Below are 18,982 nucleotides of genomic sequence, written 5' to 3'. Positions count from 1 at the left end.
ACAGCAAGCATGTAAGCAAATCTTAAGACTGGGGTTCCTGAACATCTGTGGGGGTTATATTGTCCTCAAAACTCTTATTTTATTCTCAGACTCTAAACTACCATTATTACTACAACTAGTAATCACAATACTAGCAGCTACTGTCCATTAAAATGAGAGAAGTTTTGTATTATGGGATTTAGATTGAAGGAAGACTGTTTTAACTCATTAAAACAGCTGATTTCTCTGGTTACCTGTCAGACATACAAACATACAATGCTTTCTGAGGAATTTAGATGCATTTACATGGATTATAGCTACATTTTTAGAAACCATTTCCAAATGGTTTTAAAGACCAATTTTATTTTAAATCAAATATTCCTGGCACCATATCCATCTCAGCTACATCTATGCTGGTGAAAAACTACCTTTTCCAGTTGCAGGGTTAAATTGTCCCAGGCACATCCCCACTCAGATCAGCATGGTTTGTATCTCCAGTCATTGTTTCTAAGGAGAGGAACACCCAGGCACACAAGGCAGGTGGGAACAGCAATGTGCTTTGATCACAGCAGTGAGCAGCAAACAAGAGCCACAAGGTGACATGGTGACCCATTCAAGACCTGAAGCATAACTGTGAGATAACCCTTGTATTCATACACTTCACCACATAAATGTACAATTTGACATTCTGGAGGTCTAGTACCAGAACAACACTGCTAAACTGTTGAACATCAATATTAAAAGGAAGTAGCAAGGACTGATGCTCCATGAACTTACTGTTTATTGTCTTGCCTGTAATTCGGGAAAATTTCATCTTTTGAGGGTTTGAGAAATATTGTAGATGGTGAATAATATTCCTTTCACAATAACTGACTATTTAAACTTCCAGGAATCAGTCAACATCTTTAGTAGTTATAAAAATGTACATGTAATCAAAGCAAAAAAATAATGGTGGTATTGTTTGTGGAAAAATAAGCCTGTGATTTGAGGCACTGATCAGGTTACAAGCAACCAGAGTTAATTCTTTTTTATAAAAATTAGAGTTGAAGATGTTTAGTCAGATGCTTACATTTAATTGAAACATCAGCACATTAACACACTATTTAAAACAAAAAAATACACTCAAAAGATTATGTCTAAGAAACTGCTAGATATCTGAAGTAATTCAAATCCTAGTCTCAAATGACAGTCAGTGAGCTTTTTACCACAGACTTTCACTGATCACAGTGAGTGGCAATTATCTATGCCTTGAATAGATTAAACGTAACTTCACATTGTAAATGTTAACAAAATCACAGCACATGACAGCCATGTGGCAAAAGCAGATAAATAAACATTTGAAGGGATTTTCTAAATCCATTTAGGCTTATATTTGCTAAGAAGCACACTAGTCATTTTCTGAGGATAATTTCTTCCACTGTCTGATTGGTCAAAGGGACAGTTTTGGCCTTTTTCTGGTTTTGTGTTTGGTTCCTTTTTAGTTAGGACCAGTAAGAACGCTAGGAATGTGAGAATGTTAGAATGTAAACTTCACTTTGATTAAAGATGGTGTGAATGCGAATATTGAAACTAAATAAAGCTGAGTTGATATTATTAGAAGTGGATGATGACTGAGACTGCTAGCAGCTGCAGCAGAGTCAAGCTCTCTTGCCAGTCCTCTTAACTCCTCTTAACTTAACTTTAAATGTCTAAAAGCTAGACATTTTCACATTGGTTATAAGGTGGACACAGTGCTCATACCTGTTTGTAGATTTGAGTACATGAGGGATGCTTAGTATATGGCTACACTGGTGAACTGTATGCAGGTGCCCTGGCAGTGTCAGGGGGCTGTAGCGGCCTCTGTGAGGAGAGGCCAGGGCTGCCCTGTGCCAGACATGGCCGGTTCCAGCCAGCTCCACTGGCCTCACCACAGGGCTCATCTGGGCCCAGCAGCCACTCTGGGGGCACCTTGGGGAAACTATTTAATAAAGGGGGAAAAAGAAAGGAGGAGAAAACAAAAAGAGGAGGAAACAGTGGAGGGAATGGTATGGTCAGAAGAAGAGGAGGTGCTCCAGGTGCTGGAGCAGATAGCCAGCCTGTAAGGCCCACATGTACAGTGGGGAGGTCAAGGTCAGCCCACAACAACGTGAAGCCTCCCAGGGCACCACAGGCAGGGTCCTGGGTACATCATACCTGAGGACCTGCTCAGTAAAGCTATATAGTAGTGTCCAGTTTCTGTGAACCTAGGCAACACTTTTTTAATGCACTGTTCATTGTTATATTGATTTTTAAGTGGTTTCCTCTCCCAGGGTACAACAGGTAAACTATAAATTAGAATGCTTTAGTTGGTAACAGATCTAACCTTATGGTATCGTGTCCGTTCCTAGTGCATGTTAAAAATCAAAAGAATGTGGAATAATCCAGATATCATCTGAGCATTGTTCCTTGTGAATTGCTTGTAAACAGTGCTACAGCTCTTAATTTCTGATTTCCATTTTGCAATTTTTAATCTCTCACATCATCGGAATCAATGCATTGGAACTGTGTCAGTCCAAATGGCACTGAAACATGTTGGAGTGCTATGCTGGGACACAGTCACTGTCCATGTAACAACGTTACCATGGGTGTGTGTGGTCACACACTTGAGGAACAGGACAGCATGTTGTTGCTAAGACATGTTTGCTAGTGACACATTTCTCCATTTGTAGTGCACTGCTCCTCTCTCTTTCTACCTTTGGATTTAACACACTTGGCACAGCTGGGCAAATGGCAGATCTGACAGCTAATTGCCTGACAAGAGGTCTACACCGTGCAATTTGCTGGCCCTATGGCATGGAACTGGGAGATGACAGCCAAAAGATTAGTGTCATGTTAAAAATATTGTCATCAGCAATTAGAACTAATTTAATTTGCTTTTCTGCTTAGAAGTTTATTTGTTAATGAAGTTACTCCTAAAATCAGAAGTACAGAGTTTGGACAAAAGCTTGAGAACAGAAATCCATATTTTTTTTTTTCCCCTTTTTTTACCCATGGATAAAGTAACACATCTGAGTGCTAGCGCGGTCTGACACCTGAAGGTGTGCCAATCACATAAAATGTGTTTGTACCTTCAAGAGTACAAAATTTACCAAAGAGGCCACTCTTTGGTAAATTCCTGAATCTTGTGAGGGCTGAAAGAGCTGAAGGTGTTCAGCTAAAAGGTCAAGGAGCTTTCATAGCTGCCTGATAAAGGTTGGAGATTTCAATTATGTTTAGGCTTCTGACTTTTTGTTCCTATGCCCAGTAGTTCTGGATTATTATTTTTCCTCTCTCAACCTCAGAAACATTCCCAGGACAGGAAAAAAAAGATTTCATCTTTCCTAAAAATAAAGGCATTGGGCTTAAACTTAAGGAAAAAATGCTCAGCCTATTCACATGAACATCTTTATTTATATATAAAAAAAAAAAAAAAAAAACATAGGAAATGCAATTTCATCCTCATTTAGAATATTTTAAGGTATCTGTATTTTATCAAAGCTTTCTCTCATCTCTCTTCCTCACTGTAACCATCCCCCTCAAAACATTAGAAATAGTGTAAAGAATTAAGATTGCTTTAAGATTGCTGATGAATGAATATTTTAAAAGACACTGCATAGCAGGAGAATTTGATAAAGCATAGGCAAACTGCTGTTTTCACATAGAACTTCTGTATAAAATATACATGCCATATATCTTGCCTAAAGCCATAAGACAGTCAAAAACATTTATGTTACAAATTTACTCTCATTAAGCTACACAACTAATAAAAACATCTGTCCAAACAAAGCAGCCCAAATCACATATGCTGACATTTTAAAGGCCCTGCGTTTCCAAAGTATTTACTTTCAAACTTGTGAAATCTCTGTCAAGAATTCTTAAGGTGTGCATCCCTTTAGACAGAACAAATGTATCTTTTCCATGGAAACAGTAGCAGAATGGTGCATTGTTTTGTACTTGTTCAAAATAAAATAATTAGTTTTGTTTTCAAATATATACAGTGAAAGATGTTTTAATTTATTATACAAAGCACATTAACAGCTCCCCCCCCCCCTTTAAGTTCTGCTGCCTTGAATGAAGAAAACACAATGCTTAATACCTACCTTTCATATTTTGCTGTTTACTTTTTTACTGTTTATATTAAGGAGCTCTAAAGAAGTATTAATACCCCTATTTTGCAGAATCTCAAGGTCACGCAACTACAGCAATTGGATCTGCATACAAAGTGTCTTGGATTTGTTCTGACCATTAGCTTGCATTGTTTCAAGTAGTGGCATAGAAATATCATCAAGTAATGGCATAGAAATATCAGAGTATGATAGACTGTTACATCTAAATAACTCTTTATCCATGACTGATGTCCATCAAGGCATATTAGAACTCATGTGAACTCTAAAAGCATATCTACAGAAATTACTTCTTATCAAGAAAAAGTTTCTTGTTTTCAAAGTGTAAAGCAAATTTATTAATTGTTCAACAACTAAAATATAAAAATAATACATGTACATATGTACAGATATGATCAAGGTTTGTGATATCTTTCTTGCATATCTTGCATGAAAGAGAGTTAAGTGCCTCTCACTATCCTACTATCCTACTAAACAATATGCAAGATGAGGGAATAAACTGTAATAGCATATTACTGTTGTCTATACTACCAATTTCTTCACTCAGCTTCTCTCATGTAAACAATTTATAATAATGAGAAATAGAATACAGAAAGTTTATGTGGTAATAAAGGTAAATTGAGGCCTATAATGAAGACTGTAGAGGTATAAACTTCACAGAACAACAGCATGGAAATTATATTTTTTCATTTGTGGAAAACTGCCCACAAAATTTCACCTTAATTCCTCAAAATTTCTGAGTTTCCAAATCTGAATATATAGCAGTTTCTTTTTGTTGTTAAGTTTTATTGCAAGCTCTGCAGTGTATTTCTATGAAGCAAAATAATGTACTACACTCTTTATATTTAAATACCTGCTTAGTTTAATTGTTAATATCATTAATAGATGTTACTTAGGTGTAATAGTGTTTTTCTCATGTTTTAGCACATATGATTCATGAACAATATATTCTATATTAATATGTTAATATAAAAGTGTGCTTGCAAAAAAGTCTAAGAAACTGGGCTTTATTTAGTAATGACGGACTTCATAAATGGTTCCCAAACATCAGGAGACTAGAGGATTTAGGAATGAATTAAAAACTGCAATTATTCATGAATTTTTTGGATGACTCTTTTCAGTTACACTATTTATTAGAAACTGAAGCTGGATCTGTTTTTGTATTTGTTACAGTGTCCCAGGAAGATCTTGTGTCAAGAGAAGAACATGTAAAGTATGTTCCTCCTTCCCTTTGTACCCTGCAAGATGCTGGGTGAAGGCGTAAGCACAGATTTCCACTCTTTATCCTTGCTGCAGGCTATGTGCTTTTAGATGACATGTAGATGTTGGTAAGGAATGTATTCTGTCTTTGAACCGGAAGCTTTGTTATAAATTCAGAAATCCGATAAAATAGGAAATAAATTTGCAGAATTCAAGTATAAAAAATCATCTGCACAAGATAAACTTTCATTGAGAATTATTCCAAAATTTGAAATAGAGAAAATACGATATATCCTCATTAGGTCTTCAGAGTTAACAATTTGGTTGCTTCAATGCATTCATATAATGAGAATCTAATATTAGATCTTGTGGCCAATTGAAAATGGTTTTGAGTGTAAGTAAATAACAATGGAAAGAGATTGTTTCACACCATTTGTGAATGATTTTCTCAGCAGAAGAAAAATAGTAGTTTTAAGCATGAAAAGTTTTATTTTTAGTGTTCACACTAAAAGTGAAATCTAGAATGTGAACTTTTTTATTAAAGATCATTTAAGACTTTTTAGTTTGTGGAGAGAATTCAGAGGGAAATACTGAACCCCAGTCTTCCAGTTGGATTGCAAGATTTTTCACTGTTATCCAGACAGGAATTACTTTTTTTCCCAAGTTTCAGCTTTGAGACTTAATGTCTAGTTTAAGCTATTCACCTAACCTACTGCTTAAGTTAAGAAAAAAAGACCACTCTGTCACAATTCCTCTGCCATTTTAAGGGGATGATTCTTGAAATGGTGTACCTTGTTTTCTTCATTGAAAGAAGCTGTATCATAACTTATTTCATACCAGGCTTTTAGAGGGCTACAGTTTAGCGATGTAAAATTTTCTGTAAGTAACAAGTTAAACTGAGAAAGCGGAGTTTGTATTACATAATTTTAATAACCTATAAGCAAGATGTCTAAGCCAACATGACCTTTTAGGTCCCCTTTTCAGTACATGGACAAAGACTGATATTTTCAGAGAGCTGACAGGTGATACTGACTCTAGCCTTCACATTCTCTGGAGCAGAGACAACTACATTAAATTTGACATTAAACTTTAGGCAGGAAAATCAGAAGATGCAGTTAGAAGAGCATGTAACAAATTCTAATTTTTATTCCCATTCTTATGGAGTTTTATATATTTCTTTTTAGAGGAAAACAAAACAAAACAAAACAAAACTACAGGAGTCCAGAGAGAATAAACTACTTTTTTTTTTTTTTTTTTTTCTTTTCTCTCTTTTTTTTTTTTTTCTTTCTTTTCAAAGGGGAGAGGGATCATTAGTTTACAATTCTGGTTCTTGTGATTTCTAAAGACAGGAATAAGGACATTCTTGTTCAACAGCAGTTAATGAATCCCATACTGATTTTGGTGGTACTGAACATAATCCGAAGAATGAAAAAGTAATCTATGAGTTGTTGATTTACGTCATTCTTTTAAGAAGCATCTATTTAGAGTCTGTCTTAATGTAATTTTCAAAAACAAAATAAAATGCCCCAAACAGTTGTGAAGTAACGGTACATACCAAAATACCTAAATCTGAAATCCTGCAGTTTTTCATACTTGTGAATTATTATCTTTCATAAAAAATGGTACTATTTGCAGACCAAAATGTCAAGATTGTCCTGCTGAAGTTAAAATCGTGCTGAAAATCTGGAAGAGACTGGGGATTAATCATGTATTGTATATTGAGGGACTTTTTTCCTCTGCACATGAGCAAGCCTGAAATGAATCTAGCAGTACAAATCATAGTCAAGAAGTTACTGTATTGGTCCATTCAAGAAATCCATAATGATTCAGGCAGTCAGATGCAATATTTTCATATACTGTGACATAAAGAATTTCTCAATATTCCCTTAGGAGAATAACCTTTCCAGGAAAAAAAAAAATATTTTGTTTGTGTTTATTTTACTTTTCCAGAAATAGTGTGGATGAACTAAGTTCTTAACTGTATAGTACTTGTACTTTGGTTATATCTTATATCTCAAAAAAACTTCAGGTGATGGAAATGTTTATCCAGATCTCCTTCTGACAGTTCTCCTATAAATAAGATATTTTTTAGCTGTAAAGTAAATTGCTAAACACATTATATGACAAAAAATGGTTTCTATATAATGAAGAGTCAAAATATTTTCTCAGCAGTACATCCCAAATTCCTATTTATGTTACCCCATTAATGTATACAGCTCTATTTTGGCTCAATGACTTTCCATTTTCAGAACAGATTTAGTAAAAGTGATACATTACTTATTATACTACAAGTGAATAAATTGCTTTTTCTGTTAGCAAAAATTGTTTTCTTACTCTGTTTTCATCAGCAGTAGTAACTCTTCCTTTCTTCTGTTTTAAATCATGGGATATATTTGTTTAAGCAAGAAAAACAAAATTACCTTTCTTCCAAATTTAGTATTACACATCTTCATATTAAAATCCAATTTAGAACAAGGTTAAGTAGAATAAATATAGCTTCTCATTGCTTTCCTCATTTTGCCTACTGCTGTTCTACTCATTTCAACTGACAAGAGCATTGAGCTGGGAGAGAAGCAAGGTAAATTCAGAAGGAACTGTGAATATATTATCATTGTATTTATTCAGTAGTGCCATCAACTCATATAGATAAATGACACTAGTTCAGTATTTTTATAGGCTGAGACCTCACTTGTAGTACAATATTCAGTGACCCTGAAATATATATTATGAAGTAAACTCAAGATGCACAAGCTCCCGTGGGCAACAAAATATCAAATTCACATAAGGATGTTTTGCATTTAAATTACACAAAAATCCAAGATATGTAAAACATACATTAGGGCAGGATATGGTCCTTTGAATGTTATTCTCAATGCTCGTACCAGCAGCAACCGTCATCTGAAAAAGGGATTCAAAGATTCTGCTGAATGGAACAGAATTTTGTAAAGTGCTACAGTATAATTAAATTACACCATGTTAATAAGATGAATGTTATTAATTATCATTCAAACAAGCTGATCTGAGAAAAAAAAATGTTGCTCAACAGACATTCACAAAATAAAAATTAAAAGTATCGTTACGTCTTTTGGCTAATGTAGTGCTAACAACCAAATATTATATTATTTATATGTTCTGTACAGTGCTATGCAGAAGTGAACTCTGACACATTTTCAAACAGTCAGATAACTGTGGAAAAATAATTGTACCTCGATGACTAACTTTAAACTGAGTTCTCTACCTAAAGCAAGATTGACCACTTCACAAGAAAGAAGGAAAGTAGGATTTTCTCCCCAAAATTACTCAAATTAAAATAGTTTATGGACAGACACATAAGAAACTATTAAATTGTAAGGAAGAATTTACCTATTAAACAGATATTTTTTTTCAAGCTGCCTCAGACTTCTCTATTGTACCAAACAATCATAATAATGGAAAATAGTATGCGAAAAGTTATATGTTGTTAAAAATCTGAAAGTCCCTTTTAAAGAATACTTTTTAACATTAAATGTTGTTTTCCTTCATTTTTCATTACCTTTTCATGTGTTTTTGCAGAGCCCAACATAAAAAATGCTTCTGTAGGCAATCTAACCAGGTTACTAGACTAACTCTCTAAACAATTTATTTCCATCGTTGAGAGTAATAATAAACACAACATTCATCCTAATTATAGTTGAGCTTTGTCATCTCTCAAAATAAATATTGACCAAAACTTTATTTCTGTGACTATTTACCACTTTAGTAAGTGAGGTGGTAAGCCTGGTATTGACAGAGTATATACATATAACTGATAGAGTTCTGAATAGACACTATTTTTAGAGTTCTGAATAGGAAGCATTTTGATATTCAAGTATTTGTAATAGCATCATATAACATCTGAATATACAACATATTGCAATGTGACTTTACTATAATTTAAGATGAATTTAAACTTGACTATGTTGTGACTTATTTGTGCAGGAAATTAAAATGTGCACATTTTCAGTATTTTTAATATTAACCACAGGCATGTATGCATCTTTCTCTGTCTATGAAGAATATTGCCAATGCACTTAATGTTATGATTTGTATCAATTTTTAAATATTTGAAAGCACTTTAAACTTTCAATGCTTTAAAGTATACTTATGCTATTAGTGGGAAGAAAAAGACTAAATCTGGAATTTTAAGCAAAACTCTCCATTCTGCCAACACCAACAATTTCTTATATTGCTTGTCTCAACTTTCCCTTCTTCAAATTCACACCCTTAAATATTTGAAAGCATTTTCATAATACTGTTTTGATTATTTTTTAAAGGAAATTTCACTTCATACAAAGTAACTACTTTTGAAAAGAACATTTCCATGCAAAGCAACTTTGTGATCAGCTGATGGATAATGTTTAGATGGATATTTAAAACACTGTTAATCCAGAATTTTGTAAGAAAGACACAGCCCACATTATGTCAGGATGACACTGTTTTAAATGAACAATATCTCAGCACAACAAAACACATACATTATGAACTTTATGTATTCAGTATTTGTCTTATACATCTTTATTACTAGCCTAACGCCCATTACATTTAATTTCAATGTTTTTACATATGAAACTATTTAAAAAGTTAGAAACACATGCACCTAGATTAATGTGTAAATTATTTACATTTTATTGCACATTTTTTGATTAATATACATACAATATGTACACTATATATGATGATTTCTGATAATTTTGTCCTTTCATGTGAAAAGGAGGACTACTGTATACTTTTGACTGCTGCATCTGCGCTGTTATCACGCGCTGTATATTCATCTTTTCTGTACCTAATAGTTTTAATAGCACTAATCTCTTAGCAATTTATTTCAAATTATGTTTTAAACATTTTCCTGTTGGAAAACTATGAAGAAAAGTTTATTAATGAAAGGTATAAAATTAACAGTGCTTAATTCTAGTAACTAATACATTTAAGGTCCAATATTTTGACTATTCAGGCCAGGAAACTTTACATAACTAGAAATGAGTGATCTTTGATCTTTCATTGATGTAAGCGTGTTTTCTTACAGCTGTGGTAATTTCCTATGCAATCATATTCATAGTATAGCTATTATGTCAAGTTCAAGAGAAGAGAACTGAAATAAAAACATTCAATAAAAAGTATGAAACTTGTGCATTATTTCTAAAATTGTTTGTCTTCAAACTATGTGTATTAAGGCAAGTATATTTTATTGTCATATGTAAATTTTGAGATACAAAATTCATGACTGAATTATGCAGTATAAGTAATGCAGCAATTCCCATCTCATGCATGTTGATAAAATATTTATTCTATTAAAGAAGGCATTTAATATTATAACACCTACTTAGTACTTTGTAGTCTAGTAACTGTAACCTATTAAAATTAATATTCATGAAACTTTCTATTACAGTTTGTTTTTCCTCTTGGAGAAAAATAATAAGCATCAAAATTTATCACGGGAGATAGGTGGGTCTACAGGGAGAGAAAATACCAAAACCAAAGCTCTAGAACATGTATATGTTCTGGCTTGGGATGAGTGCTTCAACTACTGTTTGCTGTGAACCGCACACACAGGGACAGATTTTCAAGCTTTATCTTAAGTGGTGGACCCTTTCCTCTCTCTGTTTGGTTTCCATATAAAAGAGCCCTTTGTGAGGTTGTGGCACATCTGAAAAAAAATTATGGAATGCAAAGGAAAAAAGCATCACCTGTGAAAAACCCTCTAGGTACACACACAATCAACCTACACCTCCTGGAGTTTCCTTGACTGCATCTGATGATAATCATAAATAATGACCCGCATATGCACCAAACTGGCCTACATTTCACAGCTAGATGTGAACAGTGAGAAGGATATCTGAGACTACAATTTCATTCTCCTGTGGAAGCACTAAAATAAAATGCAGTTTCAGCTAATTCTGTAAACTTACCTGCTAGAAATAGCTGAAAGTTCAGGAAGTCTAAAATAGTCAGAGTATCTAATACTATTATTCCTGAGCTTACCCCTTGTAGCAACTTTATTTTTTTCTCTGGTTAGTTACATTGGGCTTTCAAGTGATCTTCCTGTTCAGATCACATGAAGCAAGACATTTTCCTAAATACCCACATCATTAGAATCGAAACCTTCTTAATGAGTCTCTGGTCAAAGCTTTAGGAAGTTCTGCATTCAGTTCTGATGTGACTAGTACAGCATTTAATTTCAAGGTGAATTCCAAAATAAGATGTATTCAGATTTGCTAGCATAAAAAAAGAAAGTCAGATTTCATAATCAGTAGTATCCAAAGCTGTTGCCAAATTCAGAGATACTCACTGAATAAATCTAAATTGTTGGTAGACTGAAGAAATCAATGCATAACTGGGGAAGCCCTATTCTTTAACCTTTGTAGCAGGTATCTGACCATTCAGATCTGCTTACTGGAAAAGTAATGATAATTATGCTCTCAGAGATAAAAATTCTCCTTCAGAACAATATTTGGTGCTTCTTCACAAGAACTTTTATGTGACCTTTCTTACATCATTCAACAAAGCCTAAAATGCTATTTAAGTATTTCAGTCTATTGAAAAATTTATTCACTCATATTAATGAGTGAAAATAGGCAAAATCAGAAAAGATCTGGTTCTTTCTTCATGTTTATGTCATCTCTTTGTGGGGGAGCTAACTGAGGTAATGTGTCAGAAAGCCATCTGAACGGTCTTCAAGGTAAAAAGCCCCAAAGGAACAAACCAGTTACCTACTTTCTAGAGCCATTTCCGTGAATAATCCCCACTTTCACAGTACATAAGATACAACATTTCAATAAGTTTATACTTCATAGTGAAATTCACTACCTATTCTCTACAACAACCACCCCAGGACACCCAGACTATAAAACTAACCTCAGCTAAGTCTGTCCTGATGAAATGAAGCCTATTACACATACTACTCCATTCAGCTAACATGATCACTTCAATGAGCCGTATCTTCAGCTCACGCTGAAATCAGTTTAATCTAGATTCAAATGATAGACCCATTTGGACAAATGCATACTAATGCAGAATCTGTAGTTTTTCTTTTGTTTATTTGCTTTTTAAGCGTAACGTGAACTATAGGTCATACTAAAAAATAGATAGCTCTCTTTGCAATTGAAGGCCATAAGGCCTCACTGAACATCATGGTGCATTACATCATAGATACATCAGACTTCTGTGATGTATCTGTGATGTATCTGTGATGTATCTGTGATGTATCTGTGATGTATCTGTGATGGTACAAGCCTATTCTAACAACTTTAAAAAGTTATGTTGCCATGTGAATTCACAGTAACTATGTAGATGTCATTCATATTGCCTGATCTAAAGAGAAAGATAAGTGTCATATCCATGTGGTGGCAAAGTGTAATTTAATAATCACAAAGGTATATTTTAAAATTCACAGGCTGAATACTGGATAATTTTCTGTGACAGTTATCCCACCGATGTGTTCTCTTTTACTGAAAACCGTTTCAGACCTTGACTGGACAGAACCCTGGTACACCTCATCTAGTTAGTCACACATGAACTGATAATCTTCAGAGATAACTTCCAAGCTAAGTTGTGCTATGATTCTATTACTTTTCAATATTAAACTGTTATTTTCAATATTTATTTTTATAGAATGCATAGTTCTCATGATGCTAGATTTGGTACCTATAAACTGAGAAAGATAGAGAGAACTCCTTTGGATAGAAGGGAAACAAGCCAGTCTATGTATCTAGACAACCTGGACACAATTTTAATCCTGAGAAAAGTTCTTCTGATACCTCTGCACTTGCCTGTGCAAGAGATCTTTTCTATCACTTTCCCAGATCTTTTCCATCACTTTTAAGTGGTGGTTTGAAGCCCTTGGGGCTTGCTTGGGAAAAATGAAAGAAGTCTGTGACAACTAACAAGTGATTTCAGATCTTCATTGCTGACCTCAGTATGAAAAAAAATGACATGTCCTTCCTCTTCTTCAGCCACCTCTGAGACTCACCGGTTGGCTATAAGTCTTAAAACTGCCTGTAAAGGGTGGCTTAGAAAGCAGTGAAGCAATGAAGACAACTCTTTCAGGCTCACTGAAGACCAAACTTGCCTGTCGCAATTTGCTCTTGGGTAAGGGTTGACTGCACCCTCTGGGACACTTTAGACCCCATGCAGAATTCCAGCAGGTGGCTCAGACACACAGCCCACTTGCAAGGTAGACTTTTAGGTGGAAAAGATGAAAGACAGACTGTGCCACACTTAGATCTATTGAGGAGACCACTCCTTCAGTGTAACGGAAGCATAACTAGGGAGGACAAAAAAATGTAACGGATACATTTAAATCTCTCCTGGCTAGTCAAGTAGGGGACTTAACTAAATGAAGAAGTTGGCATTTATTCTGGAAAATGAACCCAGCAGGTTGATGAATTGACCTTTAAGATCATCAAGTCCAGCCATTAGCCTGACCTAGCAAATTCCATCACTAAACCATGTCTCTTAGTGCCACATCCACAAGTCTCTTAAATACCTCTGTGGATAGGGACTCCACTACTTCCTTAGGCAGCCTGTTCCAATGCTTGCCCACCCTCTTAATAAAGCAGTTCTTTCTTACATCCATTCTAAACTTCCTCTGGTGCAACTTGAAGCCATTTCCTCAAATCTTATCATTTGTCGCCTAAGAAAAGGAGACTGACACCCACCTCACTGCAACCTTCTTTCAGGCAGTTCTAGGAAGTGCAGAGGTCTTTCTTCAGACTCCTCCAGACTAAATGACCCCACTTCCCTCAGCTACTCCTCATAAGTCTTGTTTTCTAGTCCCTTCACCAACTTCGTTGCTATTCTCTATAGATGCTCAAGCACCTCAAGGTCCTTCTTGTAGTGAGAGGCCCAAAACTGAATAAAGTACTTGAGGTGTAGTGTCACCAGTGCCAAGTGCAAATGAACAATCACTGTTCCAGTCCTGCTGACTACACTATTTCTGATGCAGGCCAAGATGCCATTGGCACTTGTAGACATATTTATAAGAACATTTTATGTTTATTGTGCATATACACACATGCAGACCTATATCTATTCATATATATTTGTACATACACTATGCATAAATTAATAATTACTATATGCTTGATGATGATGACAAGCAGAAAAAAAAGAAATTAAAAAGAATAACAAAAGCCACACTCTACAACCATCTACATCTATATTAGCTCTCTGGTATGTGCAATGACCTGTACATACTTGACTTTGTACATGGGAACATTCCCACTGAGCCACAGGAAACTTGCTCTCTCTGTAGAGTTAAATCTACATGTTAAAAAAATTGCAAGATCTGGTCTTTAAAATCTAATATGTAGAAAGACAAGCCTTGCAGTGTAGAAATCTTCCCACAGGACTGTTACATGATGATACGATGACATAAGTAAGTAAGCATTTTAAAGAGATAAGATTCATATTTATTTCTTACCAGTATCAGAGTGAAAGAACTGTCTAATTATTCATTGATTAATCGTTTTGAAAATCTTTTGGGATGTGAATGCTGAAAAATACTGTAGTTAAAACACCATCTTATATTTAAACTATAAAGTGTTGATTTAAATGTATTGAATTTAGGACTTTTTTTTAATAGCAAGGTTTGGAACAGTGATCACAGAAGCAGTGTTTGAATTTATGTAGCCATTAAGATTTTTTGAGATCATGTGTCTGTGTTGTACCAAGGCACAGAACTAATCCAGCCATATCCTCTATTGTTAAAAATTTATTGTTAAAATTTATTGTTCAAAATTTACATCCAGGTTAGATAAAGCTCAAGTGTACCTGAGAAGCCTATACAGGTTTCAAAAACCTCATCTTATGAGAGAGAGAAATCTTTAGAATGAGGCATGGTTCACAGTGACATTGAAAGCTCTCTCAAAGGCAAAATGAAGCCAAAATTTTGAAAATGTGTTTAAAATATAGTGAATCATACTTGCTTTAATTTGAAAATTTTGCTTACTGTTGTCCTATTATAACTAAATGACTATGGCAGACAGCAAAGCTGAAAGCATGCCTAAATCTATTTCATGAGCAGTACACAATTTTGCTTGCCCAAAAAAGTAAGGTGAAGCCTATTTCAAACTATTCCTATTCTAATCCTCAGCTTTCTATATAGGGAAAAAATAGTAGGACTGTAAATGCCAGTTTGGTAGAGCAAAATGTTTTGTTTTGTTTTATTTTATAGTAAATATTTCCCTGATTTTCCTGAATGCATATGACTGTACATGAAGTTTCTTGGAAACCAAGGGCCAATTTGCTCCCTGATACCTTGGAAGCAGGACGAAGACGAAGAAAAGGTACCCATGGTGAGTGCAGAATGTGGTGCTTTCTTGCAGTCCTGAGAAAGGATATGTATATATTTTCAGGGAAAATGATTTACAAAGTCTAAAGCTTTTTTTTTTTTTTTTTTTTTTTTTTTTTTTTTTGTATTTAGTTCCAGTAAGAGATCTGATATCTTGAATGTGTGTGATAATGACAAAAAGGTTGAAAAATAGTTGTGAGGAATTTTGTGACTAGGCATTCTCACTACACAAGAGGCAAATGTCATTTTGCCTGGAGAAGCCCATTGGAGATTTTACTTCTGACATAGGTATCCTGCTATCTGGTTTCATGATTACGTAAGTGTTGTTATGATGGGAAAAAAAATCATAAAAAAATCCACCCTTATGAATTCTCAAACATCAAGACTCAGAACAAGTTAATTGCATCATAAAAAAAATATATTTGTGTTTTACTGTTTATGACGTGTATTTACTTAGCGAGGCTACTCTTTAAAAGCACTTAGTACACCTTTATCATTTAATTGTACATGTACACCTTTATCATTTAGCTATGCATACATATACATAAAGGAATTTAAACTTTGACTCACCAAGGCAACTCATCAAAATTTAAACTGAACTTAAGGGCTCTGAGCAACAACAAACCGGTCTTTTAAGGAAAGTCTTCAGAATAGTCTATATGGAAATTGTAGTCATAGATAGATGAGCTTCAGTAATGGTTTATCCTTCATATCCAGAGAAGAGTCATTAAGTATAACAAAACAACTTGTATTAATTTAAAGTATCCTACGTCAGTCTGGGAACATCCTCTTGTACTCCCTGTACAAATCATTGCAAGTTATTTGTTATGTGCGAGCTTTATACCATTTATGCTATGTTGGTACATGAATCCCTAATATTCCAAACTTTAAATGTAAACCAATGACAACTCCTAAGAAAAGTAACAGAAAACATCTGAGGTAATGAGGAGTTCTCTCTTCAGACAGTAAACTGGAAAACTCCAGTTTAATTTATCTTACAAAGGAAAAAGGACATAATATCTTGCTTGAACTCAGTCCCCTGGTGCAGGGTGAAAAAGAAATGATCTGACACAGTCCATCCCCTGTGGTCAGAGAAGCCAGTTGTGAAGAATTGACCATACCCTGCCACACTGCTGTGTTCAGCACAGCTGTGTCAAGAGATCAAGGGAGAGTGAAGAAAACTCCTTCAGTGCCCTACAGTGACAAACTGAGAGAGGCTGCCTGTGACTCTGACTCCCCTACCCTAGACTCAACACAGAGGAGGGCTGGGAAATATTGGATAGACCACATTTAATAATTTCTGAATGGTTCATTAAATTGTATATCTGAAGGATGTGAATGCAGAGCAAAAAATAATTATCTTGCATAAACTGAGTGTAAAACGGAAGGTTGCTGTGGTATAACTTTCATATACACAGTTACCAGCATCTCAAGGCACAAGCTTCAATCTTCAATATCTATCATCATGTCATTGATAAACATTATTGAACATGATAGAGAGTTTTGAATATTATCTGGGAAAATACATATGAAAAGGATTTTAAAGAATATACACTGCCTTCCCTCTTCCACCTACCCCCTCCCCCCATCTTTCTTTTATATGCATTTTGGAAAGGTATCCACCACACAGTGCTTCTCTTCATTTATAATGATTTCTCATTTGTTTTTTTTTAAATACTATATAGTGATTAAGTGAATCTACTCCTGATCTATCTTTCTTTGGCTATAGGAGAAAGAGGAAACACTATTTTAAAAGTTGTAGAGCTGGGTGAAGTTAGAGGAAAATAAAAACTATGTAAGAGCACTCTGTTGCTTGATGACGCAAGAGGAATGATTTTTTTTTTCATTAAAGCTCTGCCCATTCTAATTCCAACAACGATAGGTCTGCTGAGATTATTAGTCTAAATCCTAGACCGCATGAAAGGAGTTTCATATTCTATTTTGTACAGGTAAAGTATCACTTTTAAAACTAAAATCTCATTCTATAAGCTCAATAAATACAGGTAACATTGTTACACCCTGTTTTTTTTTTTTTTTTTTTTTTTTTTTTTTTTTTTTTTGTTATAGTCTGTCTGCTAAGAGAAAGATGTTCCCAGAAATGTAGATATCTGGTGGCCTATAGAGTGTTTTACTATAACAGTTATTAATTTGATGCTTTGTTTTAAATGTTTATCCTTCCAGAGAAAAATACAGGTTTCTCTTGAAGATATGAGTGGGATAGGCATATGATACTGCTAATTCCTGGGAGATTTAATGCTACTCTGTTCAGCTAGCTTCCTAGAGATTTGTCTCTCTCCCTCCCTGACTGTACAACATTTTGCTGGTCCTGAATAGATCAGGGTCATCACATGAATTCTTGCTGTCTTACAACAATTATTATTTATTTTAAATAAATTTTATTAAAACTGGCCACAAGATTTGCTAGGCACTGTGCAGGTACAGGCCTGAGAATTTTTCTTTTCTGAAAAATGGCAGAAGAGAACATTTCATGTGTGTATAAATAATTCACAGTACTTGCTTTATTTACTTTTCCTAGGACGTACTGAAGCCCAGGCCACAGACTTCAGCAGCAGTAGTTTTATTTTCCCTTAAAGACCTCCAAATCCATTGAGTTCTCAAAAGACATTGAAATGCCAAACAAATATATACCAATGCAGTGCTACTTTCATGATTTACCCACAGTTTCAGGAACTGAAGCTGCTTAGGATGCTGTAAAGTAGCAGCAAAGGCAAATTAACAAGTCTATGCGTTTTTATTTATTTATTTATTTATTTTTCCTCAGCTGTTCATAACCCTTTGGGCATCAGCCAGATGTCAGAAATCAGTTCAGCTTCACATTAATGTCATTTGAGAAAGTCATAAGGAGAGGCAGATGCAAGCAGAAAAAATACACCTTGGAAAGACAGCTCAAAGATGGAGGATATAGGTGGAGAGGAGTTGGAGGCACTTTCACGGAAAACAACTAAGAAGCTATGAGAGACAAAGAGGCAACACAGAACACTGTTTTTAAGTATCCTCTTGAAAATAAATCTGAAAAGTGTATCTCTGATAGAAAATAAGTGATTATTTGCATTAACCCTCAAATGTAGTGTTTCCTCTCTTGTATCGCACTAGGGAGTGGAAATAATGTGATCATCCATGGAGTCTGACTCAGAAGTTGTTACTGTAGACACAATAAACTCCCAGTTATCCCTGAATTTGTGCAGGATTTGCTGCTCCACCTGGATACATACAAGTCCATGATCTGATAGGATTCATCTCAGAGTACTCAGAGAGCTGGTTGAAGTCATTATAGGACCTCTCTCAAATATCTTTCAATGGTCTTGAGAATTGGAAAAGGTCCCAGTTGACTGGAAGCTGGCAAATGTAGTCCCAA

General features: G+C 34.8%; 1 protein-coding gene across 10 annotated transcripts in view; it reads right to left on the bottom strand.

The window, feature by feature from the left end:
• PPFIA2 (PTPRF interacting protein alpha 2) overlaps positions 1–18,982 on the bottom strand; it is a 325,957-nt gene that overhangs the window by 143,942 nt on the left and 163,033 nt on the right. For 7 of the 10 annotated variants that reach the window (XM_032186559.1, XM_032186585.1, XM_032186577.1 and 4 more), the window contains exon 3: positions 8,136–8,198. The exons of the other annotated variants lie outside the window; for them this stretch is intronic. In XM_032186559.1, the coding sequence (XP_032042450.1) occupies positions 8,136–8,198 (63 nt within the window). The remainder of the gene's footprint in view (positions 1–8,135; positions 8,199–18,982) is intronic. 10 annotated transcript variants of the gene reach the window in all.

The sequence above is a fragment of the Aythya fuligula genome, chromosome 1 (genome assembly GCF_009819795.1).
Source record: "Aythya fuligula isolate bAytFul2 chromosome 1, bAytFul2.pri, whole genome shotgun sequence".
Taxonomy (NCBI): Eukaryota; Metazoa; Chordata; class Aves; order Anseriformes; family Anatidae; genus Aythya; species Aythya fuligula.
The sequence above is the reverse complement of the archived record's forward strand: the minus strand, read 5'-3'. Positions and strand labels throughout refer to the sequence as shown.